Below are 24340 nucleotides of genomic sequence, written 5' to 3'. Positions count from 1 at the left end.
CTTCAGTCAACCAGCATTTAATCAGAGTCTTCTGTGAGCTGGCCTGGGCAGATGGGGGAAAAGGAGATTCACAAGACCCAGCCCCTGCCTGTAATGTTGGAAGCAGCTGGTAGGTCTTTCCCGCCCCACCCCAACCCCACACATGTCCTGGAGCACCTGGCTGCCTCCATCTCCTTGGCCCTTTCCAAGCCCCTGGTACCTGTCACTAGTCCTCCTGGATACTTGCTCTTAAACCAGATAATTTGGAAGAAAGACCCAAATGCCTTCAAAACTCAAAGAAATGTATTTATAATAGCAGAGGACAGTAGAGACATGATCTTTAAGTCCTAGCCTGCTAGGTGTTCTCTTGTTCTGTTTATGCACGGGCTAGTGGTTCCAGATCTGCCTGGGCCCTGACTTCCCCCTCCAGGCCTCGGTTTCTTCATAGATGGTGTAGGTACCCTACTGGATCCACAGCTAATCATTTCCATCTCAGACTCAGACCAGGGGTGAGAAGCTGTGTTCTGTCCAGAGGGGCACACCTCTCCAGGGACGGCGTGGCTGGGACAGCTGAGGAGTCCCCGAGGCACTGTGTCACACAAGCAGTAGCCTGTCACTCCTGAGGGCTGTCTGTGCCCAGTCTAGGTGGCTGCCACCTCCACCCTGCCCCTCCCACCAAAGGCCTCCTCTCTCCTCCCAGTGGGCCAAGAGGGTCTGAGTGTCCCACTGGATGCCTGAGGAACTTGTCAAGCCAGTGACCACCTCTGGGGCTCCAGGTCCACAGGCTGCTCTGCCAGCCCCTCCTCTGGGCCCGGTGCCCAGCACATGTCCACGCCACCCACAAAGCTGATAGCCTTATCAGGGTAGCCACCTGCCACGGGTGAGCCCTTATCCCCTCCACAGGGACTAACTCCCTGCGTGTCTCCACCCCGTCCACCCAGCCGCTGGGCCTCTCAGGAGCAGTCTGACATTTGGCCTGATGGGATGGGAAGAGCCCATGGTCTGGGAAACGGCCCTTCCCTGGCGGCGGTGAAGGACACGCCAGGCGGAGTGCAGGGTGAAGAGCCGGGCTTCAGCTGCTGCACCGGGTGCCCTCAAGCCAGTCCTTTCCCTCTGGCCTCAGCCTCACCTGTGAATGGAGGTTTGGTCCTGTGACCACTCAGGGCCTTGCACGTTAGGGTGTCATGCCTTTGGCAAGGGGTGGGGATCAGAAACCCACGATTCTGGGTTGGGCAAGAGCCTCAGCAGTCTGGGGACAGGAGGGGCGCTTGGACAGAGAGCAGGTATGGGTGTCCCCAGTTTCTTGCCCCAAAGGTAATACATCAGGGCAAGGTGGGGAGTTGGGGGGGGGGAGAAGTCACAGAAGATCCAGGTGCCCATCAACCTGATGCCCTCAGAGCCACCACTCTCCTCCCCCTCCTGGGATCCTGGTTGTCACTGGTGATGGATGCTGGACTTACAGCCGGCAGGGGTACAGAGGTGTGTGTGTACTCTACCATCCTGCGAGTCAGGATGCGAGGCCCAGCCCAGGTATGAGGCAGAACACAGGCACAGGTAAGAAGGATGAAAGGCCTGTTCCCCAATGTCTCCCAGATTTGAAGGCTTCTAGTGGGTGTCCAGGCAGGGCAAGGCCAAGGGCTCACAGTGTTGGGAGATGACAGCATCCTTGGAGCCCTGTAGCCCACTGCCTTCTCTGTACAAATGGGGAGACTTCAGCCTTGAAGGCTGGGGCGGGCAAAGGACTCACCCAAGGCCACTCAGTGAGCCAGGGCTGGGTCTTTGCCTCTTGGCTCGAGGCTTCTGGAATCCTAGGTCCTACTCCACAGGCTGTGCCCACTGGGGAATCACACACACACCCTACCTGGATCAGCTGGCTGTCCCTGCCCGCTATACTGAGGTCACAGGCAAAGCAAGAGGGAGGGCAAGTGTCTACTCTGGAGCCTCCCCAGCCCTGCTGGGAGGAGGTGCAAGCCCAGGTGGGGAGCCTCTGGGATTCTGGCCCCCGTGAACCTCTTGGTTCTTCCCTGGCACAGCCAGCTTGACCTGCCAGCTGAGCCAGCCCAGAGCAGGGTCATCAGAGAGCAGTGTGGGAGCCACTGGGAGGTAAAAACTGTACGAGTGCCCCTGGTGCGTTCCTGTGGACTCTTTCCAGGCTTGGGGACTGAATGAGCCACTGCACGGGCACAGCGGCCACAAGACATCTGGTCCCCAGGGCTTTCCTCAGCCCCTTGAGACTCTTTGCCCCCAGCGCTCGGTACAGTGACCAGAAACGGGTAGAGGGGAATCCAGCAGAAGCCAGCTGATGTGGGCCTGTGGGCAGACAACTGCTCCCTAAAGGAGGAGGGGGATGGGGAATGAGGATGTCAGGAGGTGGCCTGTGCCAGCCCCCTGCTGCCCCCCGGAGACCTTCCGGAAAGCCTCACTCCGGTGGTGGTGGTTTTGCGGGAGCTGCCGAGAGTCCCCAGCCCCCAGGAAGAGGAAGGAGGGCTCATTTATTTGGGCCATTTGTCCAAAATTCCTGGCCTGGAGTGCACTGCGGGGAAGGGGAGAGGAAGTCCTCTCCCGAGCAAAGGCGTGGCGGGGGGAGGGGGCTGGGGAGGGGTGGACAGAGGGAAAGGGCTCCCAGTGCAACATGGGCCCCCTCCTCCACCCTCCACCGACATCCCACCTGGCATCAGCATGCAGGACGCGGCCAGTGCTGATCACGGAAGTGAGAATAAAATCACTTCATTTATTTCCAAAAATGTAGGGGTAGGGAAGCAACATGATAAAAATTAAGATCAGTTCCCTATGGATCCATTCTGCCCCAGGGGAGGGACAGCAGCTCTTCTGGCCAGTGTGTTCTCAGTGGGAGGGCCGCAGGCGGACCCTCGTTGCCATGGCAACCTGAAGGTCCATCACCAGCCAGGGCAGGTCCGTCCTGGCTGGCCAGCGGCTGGTTCCTGTCCCGCCCTCCCCTGGAGCTACATAATGGTTAGTGGGTTAATTTCCAAATGCAGCAGCTCTGGATCCTCCCAGGGGCACCAAGCTCCCCACCCTCCCCTCTCACTTTCCTGTCCCCTCAGCTGTCTGGCCTCCAGCCCCAACCCCTCCTTGTCCCACTAGGTCCCCCCCAAACCCCCGGCTCCTCAGGGTCACCTCCTCCGGGACTCCTTCCTTCTCTGCCTCTCAACACTCAGGGCCACCATGGCCTCAGTGAGTGAGCCCAGCTCAACCCACTGTGGGGCCTGGGGAGGCTGCGGGGGGCGGCTGGTAACAGGCAGACTGTCACATGGCCCAGTCCCATTGCCACCCCCGTCAGAATTCATCCTGTAGCAACAGGTTAAAAAACCAGGAAAAGACATGACAGCATAGAAGACGGTGAAAGAGAGTGTCCACGGGGGCAGCCCCAACCTGGGAGGGGCTGGGATGAGCCCCCGGGCTCCAGTGCCCGCTTGCAGCCTGTGGGACCCAAGTCTGCACGGGCCAAGCAGCCAGGGACTGGCTGGCACTGCCTGGTAGGTAACGGAGCACTCTGGGGAAGGGTCTGATTGCTCCGGAATTTTAGGTCTCTCAACCAGGACAAACATCTGAACAGGGATGGGGGGACAGGGCTGAGCCTACAGGCTGGCTGACCCCTGACCTGGCCAATGCTTCTGCTAAGCCCACCTGTGGCACTGCCCCCTTGGACCCAAAGTCCCAGGCTCTGGAGCTGGGAAGCAGCAGGATGGAACTGCTCGAGCCCTGGGTCAGAGGGCTCCAGTGGGGCCAGGAGGACATTTCCTTGGGCCCCGAGGCCTGAGCTGGCTGCGCTACAGGCACAGGGAGCCTGGCGTCAGGGCCCAGGGGCTGAAGACATCTGAAGAGAAGGTGGGACCTGCAGGGACGCCCCAAGTACCGATCCTGGCGGTGGGAAGGAGACCCAGGCACAAAGCACGCCACCCCACATAGGGGCAGACGGTGGGCGGCCATCAGGGAGGGTGGAGCCAGGCTTGCAGGCTCAGGGAGCCGTCCTGCTGGCTAGGACCCAGCCCTGCAGACCTCAAGAGCATCTGAGGGAGAACAGAAAGCGGTGTGAGGCCTGGAGGCCAGGTGCAAGGGGGTGGGGGCCACAGGCTGCACCTGTGCACCTCTGGTCTGGCAGATGCTTAGGGGCAGAGGGTAATGGCCAGGCTGGAGCCACCTGGCTCTGCTCCTAGGTGGGGAGAGCCGGGCTGACCGGGCAGGCCCCAGGAGGGTGGGTGCTGGGGGAGGCGCAAAGGCAGCGAAACCAGAGAGCAAAACAGGAAAGACCGAACCCAGAGTCTGTGAGCCAGCAGGTACCACAGCCTCATGAGAGCCCCCTGAACCAAGTCCCACCCTTCCCTTTGGCCACCATCCCCACCTGGTCCCCCTTCCCCATGGGCACCCGGAGGGCTGCAGCTTCATTTGTGGAGGTAGGCGTCCAGCCACAGCTGCCCAGACTGCCTCAGGGACCTGGGAAGAGAGAGGGATAGGGACAGTCAGGGACCAGGGAGCCTCAGGAAGCGGGGGGCTGGGAGCATGGGTGCCTCCTCTCAGCTCTCAGCCAGGGGCCCGCGGGCCTGCTAGCTCAGGGCTCCCCGGGAGACCCCTGTGGAAGGACCAAGGGAAGGTCCTCATCCAACCCACACAGAGGCCAGGCAATTCCTAGCGACAGAGGGGCCGGCTGGGGGCTCCTCTTGTCACCCCTGTCTTCACCATGGGTGGTCCCAGCTACATGCCTCTCAGTCTCCCCCCGTGCCCCACGGACCTCAAGGGGCGCCAGCACCCGTGCCCGCCAGCCCTTACCTGATGATGTCCTGCAGGGCCCGCAGCAGTGGCTTCTGCTGGTACTCAATGCCATGCTTGGCGCACAGGGACCTCACCAGCGGGGCGACCTTGTGCAGGTTGTGCCGGGGCATGGTGGGGAAGAGGCTGGGGAGAGTGCGGGGGGCCGGGCGTGAGGAAGCACCCACCTCCTCTCACAGCCCACTTGGAGGCTGGCCGGGCCCAGGGGACCCCGTCCATCTCTCCCTATGTGCCCACAGGGGCGGCTGGCATGTGGAGGGGGAGGGCTGGGCCTCGGGTTCCCTGGCAATAAAGGGACCAATCACCTGCCCTGCTAGGCTCACGGGATCAAGGAAGATGCCAAGCCACACGTGCAGGGGTGGGCGTCACTATACCATGTGGCCCAGGGCAGGAGAACCCCTCTCCAGGCTTCGGGGGGGCACTGGGGTGGAGATACGCTCTAGGGTCGGTGGGGGGGCCTCACTGGGGAAGAGAGAGGTAGTCCCCAACTGCTGCCCTCTGCCGGGGAGGCTGGTAGCTACTTCCCTCCACTGTATGGCCTCCACCCTCCAGCCACTCCCACCTCCCCGCCCACGCCTGCGCTCACTGGTGCTCGATCTGGAAGTTGAGGTGGCCGCTGAACCAGTCATTGAAGAAGGACTGCTCCACGTTGCAGGTGGCTACCAGCTATCAGGGAGAAGGGGGATGAGTGGCCAAGAGCCAAAGCACAGAGGGCCCCGTCTCCTTCCCACGAGGCCCAGCCTTACCCAGGGGTCTCACCGCCCTGCCCAGATTCCCCACTGGTCCCTCCAAAAGCTCCCCGCCACTCTCTCTTGCCCAGCCCTGTTCCTCCCAGCGGAAGGACACAGGCAGCCCCAGGAAAGTGCAGGACGGCGCCGGGCCCACTGGGCAGCCACGTTCCCAGGAACCAAGGACATGGACCTCGGGTCCAGGCTCCGCAGGGCCCCGGTGGCCAGCTCTGGCCACCCTCACCTGGCTGCTGAACCAGTCACGGTAGGGCTCCTGGTCAATCTCCATGACGATGTGGTTCATCTGCGTGACCCACACAAACCAGTGGCTCTCCAGGAACCTGGAAGCGAGCTCGGCTCAGCACTGGAGCCCGGGGAATCGGTGGGAACAGAGCCTCCCTCCCGACCCCGCGTAGCCCAGGGCGGGTGGGGGCTGGAGTGAGTGCAGCCCCTGATGAGGGGCCGGGGCAGGAAGTGGGGACCTCTGAGCCTTTCCTCTTGGGGGCCTCGCATCAAAGCCCCCATCAGTGCCAGTGCTCGAGGGGCCCAGGGATTATTAACCAGCAAAGCGCAGGCACCTGATGAAGTTGAGGAAAATGATGGCTCCCAGGACACCATAGAAAGGGATGTAGGTGATGAAGAAACGGGCATAGTAGCTGATGGCCCAGGCCAAGTCCTGCGGAGAGAAACAGTTAGGTATGGGAGTGTCCCGCCCGCCCCCCGGTACGGCTTCCCGACCACAGGTGTGTGTACACAGCACCTCCCTCTCACTGCTGGGCCAAGGGGGCCAAGGAAGTTCAACAGGCCTCCGTGAAACTGGGCACCAGGCCCGCTGAGGACGCGACGCCTGCCGGTGCAGGCTGTGCACGACTGTCTTTATGTCTAGGGAAATGCTGAGTGTTTTAGCAACAGGAAGGGGGCTGCAAGCTCTGCATTTAGGGAAATAAACAGGGATGGGGACCAGCAGATGCCGGCCCTGGGGAGGGGCCGGGGGTCAGCAGCTCGTTCATGGTCCTGGGGATTCTTTTTTTTTTTTTTTGGTCCTGGGGATTCTGAAGGTGCGTTACCATCTGCGCGCACCCCTGACACCTGCAGGTTCACAAACTGCTCATCCACCTGGGTCTCCTTCCCGGACATTCACTCCAGCACAACAAAGGCCAGGGACACCATCCATCGCCCGCCTCTGGGCCCTCCCAGCAACCTCTGACACTGCTGGCCCTCTTCGCACACCTGATTCTCCTCCTGGCCCCTCTTCCTCTCAGCTCTCCTCCCTTCCTGGGCAAGCACCTCCCGCAGCTACCCCAATGGCTCCATAACCATGGCAACCAGAGAGACCATCTTAGCTCCAAGCAGACTCTATCTTTCCCTGCTAAGCCCTCCCATCCCACCCAGATCAGCCCACAGGGATTGGGGGCCACTCTCTTCTCAGCCACCCTGACCCAGCCTGTTCCCACCTCAGGGCCTTTGCACTGGCTGTTTCCTCTCCCTCATCACTTCTCCCAGACACTCGGCAGGGTAGTGATGAGAGCAGAGGCTCCTGGTCAGGCTTCTGGCCATTAATTAGCGCTCCACCCTACTCTGTGTAGCCGTAAGTAACTTTCTGAGCTGTGCCTCAGTTCCTCCATCTGCAGGATGGGAAGAGAACACCCCCACACACCCTGAGATTCTACATGGCTTGAAGGTGTTGCCACAATAAGCACAGCCCACAAGTCTGAGCTCTAAAGACTCCAATCTGGTCTCTGCACCACTTTGCTACCACAGAGACTTTCCTGACATGCAAGCTGGACCACGCCACTGCGATCCTCAAAGCCATCACGGGCCTCCTTCCCTGCCGGGGGACAAAGGATAAAATCCAGCCCTTTAGTAGGCCGCACAGCCCTCACATGCCTGCCCACCGACCTGGCCTCATCCGCAGCCCGTCTCCCACAGCCAGGCTGTGCTGCAGTGTCTGTGTCTGGCTGCATCCACCTGGAAGCTCCTCCCCTTGTCTGCTCAGCAAACTCATCCTTCAGACGAGCTCTGTTCAGTTAAGCTCCACAAACACTCAGTAAATGCCCTCTCTGTGTCAGGGACCGAGTGAGGTGCTGGGGGCAAAAGGAAGTCCTTCAGAGCCCCTCGTCTGGAAAGACAGACTTATACAGAGATCCCTTCAACATCGTATGGAAGGGGACACATAGTTACAGGGGTGATGGGAGTGTGGCGTGACGTCCCGACCCGATCCTGATTTAGGAAAGGCCTCCGTCAGGAGGTGGTGCCCACGCTGGGCTGGGATACGCTGGACGTCAGCTAAGCAAAGAACAGTAGGATGGATGTTTGCAGAATGATGCCAATACGAAGAAAAGCCCAGAGAAAAGACCGGGCAAGGGCTGTGTTTGCATACAGATTATATGCTCCATATACCCCAGCCCAAGCGCTCGAGGTGGAGGCGGGAGACCAAGGCCAGGTCACGTCCGCCTGGGGGGGGCTGGCCTCTACCTTGCCGGCAATGAAGACCCACTGAGAGCTTTAAACAACAAGAACGTGGTCCCATCTGGACCTTAAACTGGATCCCCGCCAACTGGAGGTGGGGAGATTCGGTTATTCCCGTAGCTCAGGAATGAAATGACAGAGGCCCAAACCAGGACCCACGGCACTGAGGAGGAGATAACAGATTCCAGAAATATTTAAGAGGCAGGGACAGCTCCACCTGGGGACTGCTTGGTCATGAGGAATCTGGGCTGGTCCCTGGTGTGGGTGCCATCAGCTGGGGTAGAAAGGGGTTGGGGGGAGCGGCTGGGGAGGGGATTCGAAGGGCCAGCGGTGGGCGGAGGGCAAGACCTCAGGACCGAGGTGGTCTAAACATTCATTTTAATTCCTTGTTTGTGTACACGCAGTGCAGTAGTATGTACATATATATTAACGGAGGTGTGTGCTTACGTATTGTTGTGCTGGGCGATACATGACTATGGGACCACTGGTTTCACAGGTAAGGGATGAAGGAGATGCAGGGAAACAGAGGTGGAGGAGAACCAGCAGAGGCGGCACTTGGAAGCTGACAGGGAGAATTTTAAGAAGGAGCCGTAAGTGGTATCGGATACATCGGACCTCCAGGAAGTTGAGGCCTGGGAAACATCCCCAGGATGTAACCACTGGCCATGCTGGCTGGCATTTGGGGCTGGATAATTCTCAGCTCTGGGGGGCTGTCGTGGGCATTGGTAGGATGCCCACTAGAGGCCAACAGCTCTCCACCCCCCCCTGAGTTGTGACAACAATCAGAAATGTCTCCCAGGACTTCCCTGGTGGTCCAGTGGTTAAGACTCCGAGCTTCCACTACAGGGGGCACGGGTTCGATCCCTGGTCAGGGAGCTAAGATCCCGCATGGCGCGGCCAAAAAAAAAAAAAAAAAAGTCTCCCAGATGTTGCCAAGTGGCTCAGTAGAACTGTCCCTGTTGAGGACCACTGCCCCAGGTCACAGCCGCGCTTGGCACCTAAGCTCACTGTTACCAGGAATCAGAAAACCACAGCGCAGGGCCTGCCTCTGCCCCTGTGGGCCCCTGAGGGGAGTGCTGGGTCTGGCGCCATGCCTGGCCGCAGTCAGCTACAGTTTTGTACTAGAAACCCAAGCTTGAACCCTACTCCCCAGCGGGAGAGCCCTGCCCTGAGGGACCCGATCAAATGTCCCTGGCTGGGCCACCTGAGCCGGTTCGGGTACAAAGTCTGATTCCCTTTCCCGCTGTCCCTATGTAATGCTTTGTTCCTTAGGGAACAAACACAGTTTAAAAAATAAAAAAAGGATTAAATATTCATGTCAGGAGTCATTTGCCATGAAAGCAGATTCAAGTGCCCCCGGCGGCAGCAGCGCGGTCCCTTTCTGCTGTGACCCCTTCCAGGGCCCAGGTGAGCTCAGGTGCAGGAGATCTGGATTCCAATTTCCACCACTTAACTGATCCAGAAACTCCTTCCCTCTGGCCTGTACCTGCCGTGCTGGCAAAACAGGGTTAGATGACACGACGTAGGGGGCAGTGCTTAACCGTTCCCGGAACACAGCGGGTACGGATAAAAGAGCGTGTCTTAGAAGAGTGTAGTACAGGTTTTACCAGCACGGGGCTGGCAGAGACCTCAGAATCCCACCTCCTCCCCAAACGGCCCCACCTGCTCCCGAGTCCCAGGCCTGGCCCTCTTAGCAGAATCAGCAGGCACCTTTGCCAATAACGCCAAGGAGAGAACGTAAGACAAAGTACTTTGAAGCGCTTCAATTGCTGTACAAACATGGGACAGTGGTGGCTGGGGTGTGGGGACAGGATCCAGGCCGTGGCATCGGGAGGTCTGGGTTCTAGTGCCTGACCCACCCCTCGGTGTCACCTTGGGCAAGTCCCAAACTCTCAGAGTTTCAAAATCTTCATTTATGAAACTAGGTGTTTTAAAAAAGACCAGCAACACTGACTCAGTGACTATCCGCTTGGTGCCGAGGGCAGGGGCCCTGTCCCCGCCCCAGGGAAACTTGCTCTGCAAAAAGCAGTCTCTGCCGAGGGTCACTGCTTCACCCAGGGCACCCATCGCGGGCACACCGTCCTCTCCCACAGAACCACGCCTGCACATCTACATCAAGCCACGGACTTCTGTGCACCACGCCACACGGCCCTCTCCAGGGCCCCTTTCTCTGTCTGGAGTTCTGGGCTGGATCACGTCCCCTAAAATGAGTTATGTTGAGGTCTGAATCCCCAGGACCTCACAGCGGGACCTTATTGGGACATAGGATCCTTGCAGATGTAATTAGTGGAAATGAGGTCATTAGGGCGGGCCCTAATCCACTAGGATTAGTGTCCTCATACAAAGCGGGAAACCTGACACAGATACAGACACACACAGAGGAAAGATGAGGGACACAGGGACAAGATGATGGTCATTCACAAGTCAGGGAGAGAGGCCTGGACTAGATCCTTCCTCAGAGCCCTCAGAAGGACCAACCCTGCAGACACCTTGATCTCGGACTCTAGCCTCCAGAACTGTGAGACAATGCAATTCTGTCGTCTAGCAGAAATGCCACTCAGTTTGTAGCACTTTCTCATGCAGCTGTAGCAAACTAAGTGCCCGGCGGCTCTCCATTTACCAACCAGAGTGCCGTGTGACCCGGTCCACCGGGTCTTAGGGGCCGCACGGGGACACAGGAGGGCGATGGCTGGAGCAGAGCCTTGGATGGGTGGGCTCATACGTTGCCTTCAGGAACTTTCTGAGGAGCTCTGCCAAGACCGTGGCTCTCCCAGTGGGTGCCCTGTGTGGGGGGATCTTTAGGGTTGGGGTGCTATGGCCTCCCTGGCTCCTGGCAGCCTCAGAGCTGGTCCCTTCCTGAGCGTGACAAGGCAGCCACCCCAGGAGGAGATGCCAGGGGCCCTGCAGGCCCCCAGGGTCCACTCGCCTCAGTCGCCCTCCTCCCCACACTCCCGGGCCCCCTGGACTCACCACCCAGTCTCTGTGAACGATCATGGACGTGATGATCTGGTACTGGAAGTATAAGGGGATGAGCAGCGGTGGCCCAACTGCAGGAGAGAGAGGAGAGGCACTTAGAGGGCCTGTCTCACCCGGGTGGGCCTGGAAGATGGGAAGGAGCTGGGGGTAGAAGCCGGAATGTGGTGCCAGCTCTGCAGCTCCCGGGCAGAGGCGGCCAGGGCCCCGGTACCCGAGGAGGGGGCTGGGAGCAGACAGCACCTGCCGGCACCCCGCCCAGCGATTGTGAGTGTGGGACCCTGGGCAGGTGTCTGGGCCCATGTCCCTTCTGTATCATGGGCCATGTGGGGTTTGCCTGGGATGGCTGCTGTGGTCCCTTCTCCTCTCACGGGTCTGGTGTCACTTTCTGGGTCTGGAAGGTTGTCAGGTGGGAGGGGAGACAGAGGGCCACACTGGGGTGAGAAGGGGGTCCGGGTGTGGTTGCGGGGTGCCCCAGCACTCACTCAGAAAGAAGTACTCATGCTGGTGGTTGTAAGGCAGGTATTTCAGCTTCTTCTTGCCGTACTGAGGAGAGAAGAGACCGTGAGCCCCCAGCACCCCTCAGGCTCCAGCCTCCCGTGCTCTCCTCCACTTGCTCTGCAGCACTGTTCCTTCCTCCTGCCCAGGGGGCTTCTGTCCTCTGCACCCTGGGCTCCCAAGGCTGGGCCCCTGTGGGCTCCCAGCCACTCCGGCCAACACTTCCTCAGCCCTCGCTGGGCGTGCCAATCCCAAGCTGCATCCCATGCTGGCCTCAGCTCACGCGCTCCTCTACGAGCGGTGCTTCCAAAGCTGAAGCTCTGGGTCAAATCACTGCCCGAGGCCAGAGGAGAAGTGGGCTGGCTGGGATCTGAACCCAAGAAAGTGGACGCAGAGCCCATGCGACAGGCACTAAATAAACTTTGAGTGAATGCACAACTCAGCAGTGCAGGTGGGGGGCACAGACACCCAGAGGGAGCTCCTTGGCCAGTTTCCACCCCTTTGGGAGACAGAAAAGCTCCTGGGTCCCCCTGAGAAGCTCCCTGGAGCCCGCAGTGGGCAGGAGAACTCAGGTAAGGGCCTGGGGAATTGTTAACAGTCACCTGGCCAGGCGCATCTACCTTCTCGGAGCCTCCTGCAATTCCCAGGCTGAGACTTTTCACTTGAGGATGCCGGCGGGCCAGAGGAGGTCACCACGTGGACCACGTGGACTCTTCAGGCCACACCTGGTCACCTGGTCCTACCCAGGGCACCCTGACACCCAGACATTCGAGTGAGATGGGCCGGGAGGGCTGGCTGGGGCGTGGGCATCCTCACTATACAAACTGGCTCAGGCCACACTGAGCAGGAACCCGGGTGAGGGGACCCACGGCCCCACAGGGCCCCTGCAGCTCCTTAATTCAAGGCCCACCCCCACAGGGACCAGCCCACCTGGCCCTTAGGGGACTGAGACCAAAAGATGCTGCTCGAAGAGGGGCACCTGCGATGCTGGGTCTGTGTGGGGAGCCTGGGCTTCGACTCTGCCTCTCACCTGCGCCGAGACACCGCACAGGTCGCGGAGCCCGCCTGAGCCCTGTTTGGCATCCAAATCACTGGTTGTCAAGAGGAGCCAATGAGAACAAGGGCGTAAATGCCAGGGGCTGACCCCTGGGACACAGCTCCTCAGCCCCGCTTCCCCCAACCCCACCCCCGGCTCCTCAGGTTGGCGCCGCTCTCATCCAATCATATCCACTGCTGCTTCTTTCAGCTGGGAGATCAAAGCATGATATGGATGGCGAAACCCTGGACGTCCTCTAGGCCTGTGCTCCTGTTCTTGAGGTGAGAACACAAGAGGGGAGGGATTGCCAAAATCACAGGGAGAGCCCACAGACAGAGGGGCCCCGGTGGGAGCAAAGCCAAGCCTGTCCCCAGGACGTGCATCTTGGCACAGAGGCCATGGCCGTGGCCCACCCAGCTGAAGCACCACCAGAATCAACCCCTTTGTTCCGTGTGGCCCCCTGTGCCTTGGCAGGGGTCTCACCCATCCCCAGAATGCACGTCCTTTGCACGAAGGCTGTCAGTGAGATTGCGGCTGGCCTTGGAGAGGTCCCAGCCGGGGGACACCAGACACAGTTCTGGACAACTTTCCAGAGGGAGGGATTAGAGGCGCCTCCTGAGTGGCCGGTCTGGTGGTCTGAGTTCTGGGGAGCATGGGGCCCATAGAACAGGCCCCCAGGTCTTGCTGTAACCTCCTCCCAGAAGCCAGGAACCAGGCCCAGACTGTCTGCAGGCTTCTCCAGCCCTTCTACATCTCTGCCCCACAGGTCAACCCAGGGGACAGCCCCAGGCCCAGAAGACCCTGGGGCTGGTCCAGCTCTACTCGGGGAGTGAGCACTGAAGGCAGCGCAGGCTGTGGCGCAGGGACCCCACAGAAAGTCTCAGGGGTGGGCGCAGCTGGGGAGTTGGTTTGAAGCTGCATTTGCACAGCAAGACCCTACTTGCACTGACCCACGGTGCCCTGTAGGGGGTGACAGATTACACGGGGCTGATGCTCCCCAGCTGCCCCTGGCCACTTAGCACTGCAGGCTCCCACGTGTGTCCCCTCAATGTCCCAGACTGTTGTGCGGGAGCTGCCGAGTCCCTGCCCCCAGGCAGCGGCAGGCCTCCTCTGTCCACCCCTGGGGGCCCCCAGCCTTAGAGAGGCGGGGGCTCAAGATTTGGAAACAATCTGTTATTTGAGCAAATTGCTTTGCTGTCCCCGCACCCTCCCACCCCGTGAGCTTTGGGCTCCTTATTTGTCAAGTGGAGGTATGATGGGTACTTCTTAATACTTCTTAGGGCTGTCGAGGGCCCGTTGGTGATGGGGCTGTGAAAGCACTTCAGGACTGTGGGGGAAGGCCAGTCACGGTTACACGTGCGCCCGTGTGTGGTAACGTGCGAAATGTCACGGGACGCCTGTTCCCGTCTTGATGACCTCAGTTAGAGGAACTGCAAGGTCGCCTGTCAGGGTAAGGCTGATCCAGGGCACTAGCTTTCCTCCGAAAACCAGCCAAGCACAGCTGTGGTTTGGTGATGCCAGGCCCGGCCTGGGGCCAACCTTCTGGTTTCTTGACTTTCACACGCTCAGTTCTTTGCAACACTCAGTTGTATGTCATGGGCACAGGGAAGGGATGGGGAGAGCTGTTTCAGAATGTACCAAGCTAGGAGGAGGGGCTCCTGGCTTCTTAATTCATCAGGAAGCTGGAGGGATCCAACAAACACAGGCCTCTAGTGTCCAGCAGGTGGTGGCCCCAGGCAGGGTCCCACAGGACCCGGAAGCCATGGCTGGGAGCCAGGCAGCCTGGGTTTGGATGGTGGCACTGCTTTTCTAGCTGTAGCCTTGAGCAAGTTATTTCACTCTCTCAGCCTTAGCTGTTCCATCTATAAAATGGGTTTGATGAGGGCTCCTGCCTCACGGTTAAGCAAGGATTAAGTGACGCCCCACGTGCAGCGCTTGGCACGGTGCTAGGCCCGGGGACTCAGTAAGAGTCAACCTTCCTCCCCAGTGGGGACCACAGGCCTGGAGGACTCACATGCCTCTGCCCTCCAGAACAGTCCTTATCACACACAGGGAGAAAGCTCGGGTCGTGAGGCCATCACAGGGGAGTTGCAGGAAGATAGGGGGTGCTTCCACTCGAGCTGCGGGCGAGGATCCGGGTGGCTTGTCGTGTCCAGACCCCAGGGAGTGGCAGCACGTGCGGATCCTGCTTTGACACGTCCTCAAGCCGAGGCTGAAGGGAGCACAGGCCCGAGGCAGAGGGAGGTGGAGTACGGCCAGCCCTGGCGGCCTGTCCTCCCGGAGGCCCACAACCCTGGGCCCCGGCCAGCTGACCCTCCTGTGCTCAGCCTCTGGAAGGACCACAAGGCCGGGCTTGGATTATGGGCTGAGGGGGTGCCAGGGGCATGTGCAGGGGACTTTTCAGTATTGGAACAAAATGTCTGAGGATGGGCTTCCCTGGTGGCGCAGTGGTTGAGAGTCCGCCTGCCGATGCAGGAGACACAGGTTCGGGCCCTGGTCCGGGAAGATCCCACATGCCGTGGAGCGGCTGGGCCCGTGAGCCATGGCCGCTGAGCCTGCGCGTCCGGAGCCTGTGCTCCTCAGCGGGAGAGGCCACAACAGTGAGAGGCCCACGTATCGCAAAAAAAAAAAAAAAAAAGTCTGAGGAATGACCAGGCCCTTCCTTGTCTGTCAGGGGAAGGGGGAGGGGAGCAGTTGCAAAGCCCTGCCCAGACTCACACACAGAAATGAGGAACATGGCCATGGCAGGCATGCAAGGTGGCAAGACTCCAGCCCGAGGGCCCTGAGAGGAGGGCCACAGGTGCTCCAAGGGAATATTTGGCCTGTTCAAGAAGGAAGCCTGGAGGGTCAGCTGCAGACAGGCCGTGGGGCAGGGAGAGCCTCCCTGATGGGCGAGAAAAGCAGGATCTCAGGCAGGGAGACAGAAACATCCCCAGCTTCTGAGAGCCCATTTACAGAGCTACAGGGCTAAGGGCCTCCTCGTTCCCCATCATGATATGGAAAAAAAAAAAAAAAAAAAAACGTGGGTGGTGGAGGGGCAGGATGAGCAAAACAAGACCGTCCTTGACATCACCATGAATTCTGTTCTGACGTTCCAGTGATGCCATAAAACCCAAGCCAGAAATAAGAGTGTAGAGCGATTAGAAAGAGTCTAAATTTTCATTATTTTCAGGGATGTGACTGTCTACCCGGGAAATTCAAAAAAATCAACTGAAAAACAACTAGAATCACAAGCAGACATAAGTGGACACTAGCTGGACATAAGATAACTAGCCAGACATCAACAGGTTTCCTGAATACTGGAGAAACCCCTATCATAATGACAAAAAATAGAAGTTACCTAGGATTTACTTGAAAAAAAAAAACCATCCACAAGACATATAAAGAAAAGGAGGACTTCCCTGGTGGCGCAGTGGTTAAGAATCCGCCTGCCAATGCAGGGAACACGGGTTCAAGCCCTGGTCCGGAAGATCCCGCATGCCGCGGAGCAACTAAGCCCCGTGCGCCACAACTACTGAGCCTGCGTGCCACAACTACTGAGCCCACGTGCCACAACTACTGAAGCTGCGCGCCTAGAGCCTGTGCTCCACAGCAAGAGAAGGCACCGCAATGAGAAGTCCGCGCGTGGCAATGAAGAGTAGCCCCCGCACAACGCAACTGGAGAAAGCCCGCATGCAGCAACAAAGACCCAACACAGCCAACAATAAATAAATAAATAAAAATAATTTTTTTTAAAAAAGGAAAACCTTTCTAAGAGATATAAAAAGGAGACTCAAGCATAAATGGAGAAAGATGTCTCATTTCTGGATGGAAAGGTTGAATGTAAAGATGTAAATTCTTTCCAGGAGGGAAGTCGGCCCACGACAAGCTTGCAGTGAGCTCTAAGGAGCCATCATGGACGGATCGGCACGGATCGGCATGACGCCCAAGTCACCCAGACAGCGTCCCGTGCTGACACTCAGCCCAGACCAGGTGCTGGGGTTCAGGAGAGGATACCCTCCCACTCAGAAGGGGTGGCGTGACCCGGTAAGGGGGAACCAGGAAAACTGGCTGACTCCTGAGAATTATGAAGGTTGACCAGCGGTCTTAGCCAAGTCCCATTTGGCAAAAGTCAAGCATTCAAAAGTGATACCAGGGGACTTCCCTGGTGGTCTAGCGGTTAAGACTCCACGCTTCCACTGCAGGGGGCATGGGTTCCATCCCTGGTCGGGGAACTAAGACCCCACATGCTACAGTGCAGCCAAAAAGAAAGAAAGAAAGAAAGAAAAAAAAAGAGGTCCAGGGAACCAGGCTCTGATGGGGGCTCCACCGCTTCTCGTCCGCAGCCAGACCCTCTCCACCTGCAGATCCCTCTCGACCCCGTAGAACTCTCCCCCTTCCCTGGGTGCAGATCCCTGCCGTCAGCACTCCCTCAACTCCTAACACCCTCAACAGAGCTGCTGGTTTGAAGTCTCCTGCTACCCCCTAGAGGGTAACATGCCCATCTGAGGGCACGTCTTGGCTCCTTCACTGGGCTGGGAGTATCCTATGAAGAGGGACAATGGCCAGCTCCGAACCTCCAACTCCTAGCACAGGCCGACACAAAGCAGCTTATTCATTCAACAAACATACGTTGAAGGCCTACTATGCACAGGCCCTGGGGACCCAATGGAGAGCAAACCATATTACTTTTTGATTATTTATATATATTTTCCAGGACTCTAATTCTCTCTTTAGCTCTGTCTAATCTATTTAACCCATTGTTTTGGAGATATATATCTATATCTACACTTCATTTGGTCATTCAAAAATCTGTTTGGTTCTCTTTGATAATCACTTGTTGTTTATTTATCTTAAGTTCATACATAACCTTTCTATAATGTACATAGGACCTGAGTATCTGGGGTTCTATAGCATCTAAATCTGTTATATGTTGTTTCTTCTGATTCTCACTTCTGTGCTGTGCTTCTGATTGGGAGCTCATTGCTTGACATTAGCCTGTGGGAATCTTCATACCTATCTTTGGAGACTTTCCTCCAAAGAGGATTTGCATCTGCTTCTGCCAGGAGCCAGAGGGTGCCACCAGCATGGAACACTTCAGTCCTCCTTGAGGGCCCTGGCTTCATGTAGTTGCCCAAGATCCAGCTCCCCCACCCCCTCCTGGCCAACCTCCCAGCTTCATTCTAACTTTTCTTTTGGAGGCAGGAAGTGGGTTTTGGAGATCTTGGAAAACAACAGGGCCTCAAGGAATCATGGCCTCTCTTTGTGGGATATTCTTTTTCTGTAGCAAGAAGGTTCCTCACTGCTCTAAGTCCACCATATGAGAAGAAGGAGAAATTCTCCAATCCAGGGACTTCCCTGGCCGTCTGGCAGTTAAGACTCCATGCTTCCACTGCAGGGGGCATGGGTTCGATCCCCGGTCAAGGAACTAAGATCCCACATGCCACGTGGTGCGGCCAAAAAATTAAAAAATTTTAAAGTTATAAATAAACAAATAAAGTGAAACCAGGGACTTCCCTGGTGGTCCAGTGGTTAGGACTCCACGCTTCCACTGTGGGGGGCACGGGTTTGATCCCTGGTCAGGGGATTAAGATCCCGCACGTCATACGGCCAAAAAAAAAAAAAAAAAAGTGAAACCATAAAACACTGAAAATATATGAAGGACTTTCTAAGCATAAAAGAAAGGTCCCTTCCAGGCAGCATGGTCCTGTGGACACCAGGGTATGGCTCAACCAGGAACCCAGAAACAGCTGGCCTTTCCCCCGAGTATGTGAGAGAAAGGATTTCATGGAGCACCGTGGCCGTGGCCATGGTCTTTCAAGGCCACTGGCAACTGGATGGCCAGATCCCCAAATCCTCCCACCGCACCCCCTCCCCAGAAGTCGGCATTCGAGAGGCGTCTAGGGAGAGATGTTGGAAGAAGTTTCGCTGGCCACCACACAGAGAGGAGAGACGCCTTGTTGCCAGCATCACTGGTGAGACTAGATTTCGTTTTCAGGGACACAGAGAGCATTTGTCAAGCCAGTCAACAGCTCTACAGCATGAAGCCTCACCCAGAAAGGGAAGCCTTTGTCTTCTTATCAGATGGACCCAGGTTAATCAGTGCTACTATCTAGACACCTCAAATCAAAGCGAGCAAACTCTTTCCTAGAAGGAAAACGTAAGCATGTATTTGGCAGAGAATAAAATCCTTGCCCAGCCAGAGAGCCTCCACGCTTCCAAAGTACTGAATTTTGGCTAATTTCCTCTGAATTGACAACGTCACAGAAAACCCACGTTTCTGCTCAGATATTCTGTCAGATAGATGTGAAACCGGAGAGGGGGGTACCAACCAGGATTGAGGGGACAGGCTCTCTTCTCTCCCTGTTCCAATCCTTGGAATACGACCAACTAAAGACACTGCTCCTTACTGAGGGTAAACATGCCTCTCTTGGCAAACGCTTATTGGGCCCCTACTCTGCGTGTCACACTTAAGATCTACATAAAAGCAACAAGGATCTTCTAAACTTTAGTTTACATCACCAATTTATTTCTGAAAAGTAAAGCATATGTAGATTTTTTTTAGAGGCTGTCACATAGAGGCTCTACTTTTTACAGAATGTTAAATGAGGACAGTCTTTAAATTCTTTAAATGCATTGGGGGGGGCCTTTATTCAAAGACTTAGCAACACCAATTTTTCCTGTCATAAAATAGTGTGGGTTACATTATGGTATAGAAATACGACAGAGCACTTGGACAGCCCCAGGTGGAGGCCCATACACTTCTGACTCCAGCAAGGAAGTGTACGTTTGGTGAGGCAGCAAGTTGCAGAAAAATTGTTTAAGTTTTAATTTTTGTTTTTTAAAAAAGATATGTGTGTGTGTCTACACACGTAGAAAATATCTGGAAGGATTTTGTAGTATGTTGTCAACAGTGGTCACCCTCAGGGGCATGACACTAGAGGCAAAGGGGGGATGGTAGAGATAATAGGAGACTCACTTCTTAGTTTGGTCTATTTCTGTTATTATTTAAATGCTTGTAACAGGTATGGTCTATATTTATAATAATAATAATTTAAAAAAACTAATGTAAAAGCAAGGCAGTGTGATGGAGTGGAAGGAAATGGCCTAGTTGTCAGATCTGGGGCCTCATCCTAGACTGGCCAAAAAATGATGTGACCCTGAACACACACCCTCCTCCTGCCAAGCCTCGCTTGGCATCTGTGGTGAAGCAGGTGGGACCAGACCCCGTTGAGGTCCCTCCCAGCATCGGGGACTGTGACCCTCCACGTAGGGTTTCCTGGGGCTGGTCTTCGGGGACCAGGCTTGAGCTCTGGAATTGTGCCTTCCTGCTAAACTGGAAGGAACAAGCCAGGAAATGCTCTTCCCCGGCCCACGGGAGGTGGGGAGGCATCTACCACTCTGATAAGGAGCTGCATCCATTATTTACACGGGACGCCATCCCACAGACATTTCAGCTTGAATAATTCAGGGTGTCCAGGAAAGGTTTTCGTGTAAACATCAGACACTCTCCACCCTACGGGATTCCTCCCCTGATCCCTGCGCAGGCCAGACACTCCCCATGGCCACTTGGTCCCCTTCATCGTACCTCGATGGGCTGCCATTTACCCAGGACAAACACATGCAGCATGTTCACATCCGGGTCCTTGTGGAAGATGTTGGGCTTGGCGTGGTGCTGGAAGTGGCGATGGTTCCACCAGTTGGCAGAAGCACCCTGTCGGGGGAGGAATAGGGGGTGAGCAGTGCAGTCCTCGGTGCGCAGGAAGGGGATCCACGACAGGCCCAACTCAGGACCAGTTCCCAGCAGGTCCAATACTCAGGGCTGACTTCTCCATTATACACAGGGCCTCGGGCCCCTGAGAGTCAGAATGCAGCCCTGCCGGTGCTGAGGAGTCCAGAGTGCTTCCATATGGAGCCAGGTCACTCCCCGCCTCCAGGCCTATTTCCCTGATCATAAGACGGTGCTGGGGATGGACGGAGAGGCACGTGCGTGAGGTTCCACCTCCCTCATCCTCTGCTGGTCTCCTGTTGGCGTGTGTTGCGAAGAGGGGAACCTTCTGTTTTGGGAACAGTAAGAAGTGGTCCCTACCATATGACCCAGCACTCTGCCCCTACGTGTGTACCCAAGAGAAATGAAAACAGAGCCACACAAAGACTTGTACACGAACGTTCCAGCAGCATTATTTAAAATAACCAAAAAGCGGAAACAACCCAAAGGTCCATCAACTGATGAATGGATAAATACAATATGGCAGATCCGTACAATGGAATACATTTGGCCATGCCATAAAAAAGTGTGAAATACTGACACGTGCTACAACGTGGGTGAACCTGGAAAACACGATGCTAAGCGATAGAAGCCAGACACAAAGGATTCCATTGATACGAAATGTCCAGCACAGGGAAATCCACAGACAGAAAGAAGAGTGGTTACCTAGCGCTAGGGTTGGGATGAGGGGGTTGGGAGGTGATGGCTAAGTGGTGTGGGGTTTCTTTTGGGGGTGATCAAGATGTTCCAAAACTGGTTGCACACATTTGGTTTGTACACTTTATTTTTGCCTTGCCTCGCAGCATGTGGGATCTCAGTTCCCTGACCAGAGATGGAACCCACGCCCCCTGCAGTGGAAGTGCAGAGTTTTAACCACCGGACTGCCAGGAATTCCCTGGTTCGTACACTTTAAATGCGCAAATTGTATAGCATGTGAATTAAATCAAGAAAGCTTTTTTTAAAAAAAAAACAAAAATGAACACAAGTGGTCCCTGCTCTCAGATGGCCCACAGAGTAGCTGGCAAGAGACAGCCCAGCAGCCAGACATGCCACTGCACTGAGAGGTGACAGCTGAGTCACACCACGCCCAGAAGGCTTGGCGGAGCTTCATAAGCAATCACCAACAGAGCTTCCTGGTTCTAACGGGTAAATATAAAATTATGATTCTAGGGACTTCCCTGGCAGTCCAGTGGTTAGGACTCTGAGCTTTCACTACCAAGGGCCTGGGTTCAATCCCTGGTCGGGGAACTAAGATCCCTCAAGCTGTGCGGCACGGCCAATAATTAATAATAATAAAATTACAATTCTAGCAGACAAGAAGCTTTGCATGAGTATTTCTTTCAAGGCCACAAATTTCTGTCTCACCAGCTCCAGCTCCGGGCACATTCTGAAGGCATATGTCCCTCTGCAAAGTCACCCAGTGACGCAAAGAAGGAAACAAGACTCCTCTGAGTCTTCAGCATGAGGACTTCACTGTTGCTGGATCAATCAATGCTTTGGCCAAGGGTCTGGCCATCTATAAAAAGGCCTAACTGCGAAAATAAATATTTTACTTGGAAGACGTTTTGGTACAAACATAGTCTCTGGACCCTAACGGACATGGGCGGGAACAGCTCTGAGCAGCTGTGGCCTTTGCAGTGACCTCAGGCCCCTGTAAGCAGGAGGGCCTCAAAACCCAACAGGGCAAAAAAAAAAAAAGTCAGCGAATGAGAGCTTAGAGGATTAAGAAATCAGATGACACATTGGCCTTTCTAGACAAAAGGAACCAAATTCCTGCGAAGAGCGCAAGGGAGTCCCTGGCGCAAAGAAATCAAGGGGCAAGGCGTGTACGCACGATGTTTACAATACACCAACCAAGAGATGTTCGTTGAATAACTGGAGGAAAGACAGGCTATGAGCACCACGGGGATGAGAGGAGGCAAGGTGGGGCCATCCCCAAACTTGGCATCGGCTGTAACGACAAAACTTTTTTTTTTTTTTTTTTTTGCGGTACGAGGGCCTCTCACTGTTGTGGCATCTCCCGCTGTGGAGCACAGGCTCCGGACACACAGGCTCAGCGGCCATGGCTCACGGGCCCAGCCGCTCCGTGGCATGTGGGATCTTCCCGGACCGGGGCACGAACCCATGTCCCCTCCATCGGCAGGCGGACTCTCAACCACTGCGCCACCAGGGAAGCCCGACAAAACATTTTTTGATGGTGCTATTCTCTGCTGTGATTCTTCTCCATCCTTCTTCACTAGGCTCAACCCTACGTATCCTTCCTGGGCACTGGAAAGCCCCGCCTGCCCTGGAACAGTGACTCAGTGCTGTGCTCTCGGAACGTGGTGCCGATGTTGCCTGCCCTGGGGATGAAGTGGGGAAGGAGGCAAGCCCTTGTCGAGCGAGGGAGAGTAGGGTATCACTCCACACTGGGGTGGGCTGATGGAGCTGGAAAAGTTTCGGGAGGCCACTCAGAAGGCCTGCCCTTGGGCAGCAGGCTGGGCAGGAGTGGGCCAGCCAGAGTGAGGGTCCCTTTTCTGACAGAGGGAAGAGCCTAGGTGAAGGCCTTGGGGGAAGGGGAGCATGGAATGTTCCAGAAGCCAAAAGAAGGCCCCCTCAGTTGGGCCAGCAGTGCTGGGCAGAGCCATAGCAGACCCTGAGGCAAACTCATCAACAGTATTTGTAAAAATCTATGCTTTTGTTCATCCCATTTTCAATTGAGAGAACTGCCAAGTTTGACAATTTCTCTCAACCAAGTGACAGTCTTAAATAAATTTTTTTTTTAATATTTATTTGGCTGTGCTGGGTCTTAGTTGCGGCATGTGGGATCTAGTTCCCTGACCACGGATAGAAGCCGGGCCCCCTGCGTTGGGAGTGCAGAATCTTAACCACTGGACCGCCAGGAAAGACTCTTAAATAATTTTAAAAAAATTATTGTGCCACTGGGGAATTACTGTGCCACTGGGGAAGTCCCTTAAATAATTTTTAATTAACTTAAACTGTAAAATAATAATAAATTCGGTTTCAGTATAAATAATCAATTTAAACTTCATATTAGAATTTTTAATATACCACCTTTCCAATTTTTAAGTAGTTTTCAACTATTTTAAGGCTCTGGGAAGAAAAATCAACCATTAGGATTTCCCTGGTGGCACGGTGGTTGAGAATCTTTCTGCCAATGCAGGGGACACGGGTTCGATCCCTGGTCCCAGAAGATCCCACATGCCACGGAGCAACTAAGCCCGTGCGCCACAACTACTGAGGCTGCGCTCTAGAGCCCACGAGCCACAACTACTGAGCCCATGTGCCACAACTACTGAAGCTCATGTGCCTAGAGCCCGTGCTCTGCAACAAGAGAAGCCACCGTAGTGAGAAGCCCGTGCACTGCAACGAAGACCCAATGCAGCCAAAAATAAATAAATAAATTTCTATTAAAAAAAAAAAAAAATCTACCATCACAAAAAGAAAAACACGAATACATACAAACATGTCTGTAAGGTACAAGCTGTCCTTCGGCTTCAGATTCCAATATGGCTCAACAAAGTCCTGATCTTTATTTGAAATGTTGGTATTTTGTTCACTGTGGATTTTTTTTGCATTAATTTTTCTTTTTTTTTCTTTAAATATTGCATTAAAATGTTACTTATCTCAATTCCTGACTCTTTTTGGTGTCCCCTTGAATTCTGTGCCCCTGGGACACACTTGTGTGCTCACTTGTCTCACCCTAGTTCTGGCCCTGGTGGCCCCAGATAAGGTTGTGAAAAGGCTGTGGGTTCCAGAGATTTCCATCTCCAGATGTAGAGTCTAGATGGCGCCAGGCCTGGTGGTTTGCATTTTATCCTCAGTGCAATGCCAAACAGAGATTCGACCTCTCAGAACTGTCTTTGTACAAGATCACCCTTGGGAAGAAATGTCCACCAGAAGTGACATGGGCTGAGGAAAAGGGGGAGTTGGGAGGTGGAGGGCTCACCCGTGGAACCCTACAGCAGTGCAGGCTGACAGTAAGAAGTGGGTCCCAACATCTCGAAGCTTGCAGCACCCTGTTCAGTGCCCTCACTGTCTTGAGCTAAGACATCCAAATTGGCAGGGCACCTGAGGACCTCCCTGCAGCCAGCTCCTTTCTGTCCCAACAAAGGGACCAGA

General features: G+C 55.6%; 1 protein-coding gene across 3 annotated transcripts in view; it reads right to left on the bottom strand.

Annotated features, from left to right (window-relative positions):
* Window positions 1-4262: 4262 nt before the first annotated feature.
* The window catches only part of FADS2 (fatty acid desaturase 2), a 65247-nt gene continuing 45169 nt past the window's right edge, over window positions 4263-24340 (bottom strand). For 2 of the 3 annotated variants that reach the window (XM_065882775.1, XM_065882774.1), the window contains exons 6-13: window positions 20039-20164; window positions 11423-11483; window positions 10935-11011; window positions 6074-6171; window positions 5740-5836; window positions 5354-5433; window positions 4768-4893; window positions 4383-4434 (exon numbers count right to left, since the gene is read on the bottom strand). In XM_065882775.1, coding sequence (XP_065738847.1) covers window positions 4383-4434; window positions 4768-4893; window positions 5354-5433; window positions 5740-5836; window positions 6074-6171; window positions 10935-11011; window positions 11423-11483; window positions 20039-20164 — 717 coding nt within the window. Of the gene's footprint in view, window positions 4435-4767; window positions 4894-5353; window positions 5434-5739; window positions 5837-6073; window positions 6172-10934; window positions 11012-11422; window positions 11484-20038; window positions 20165-24340 lie in introns of all 3 variants that reach the window. The other variant, XM_065882773.1, reaches the window with a different exon arrangement.

The sequence above is a fragment of the Phocoena phocoena genome, chromosome 8, assembly GCF_963924675.1.
Source record: "Phocoena phocoena chromosome 8, mPhoPho1.1, whole genome shotgun sequence".
Lineage (NCBI taxonomy): Eukaryota > Metazoa > Chordata > Mammalia > Artiodactyla > Phocoenidae > Phocoena > Phocoena phocoena.
This window is presented reverse-complemented; position numbering and strand designations above follow the sequence as displayed.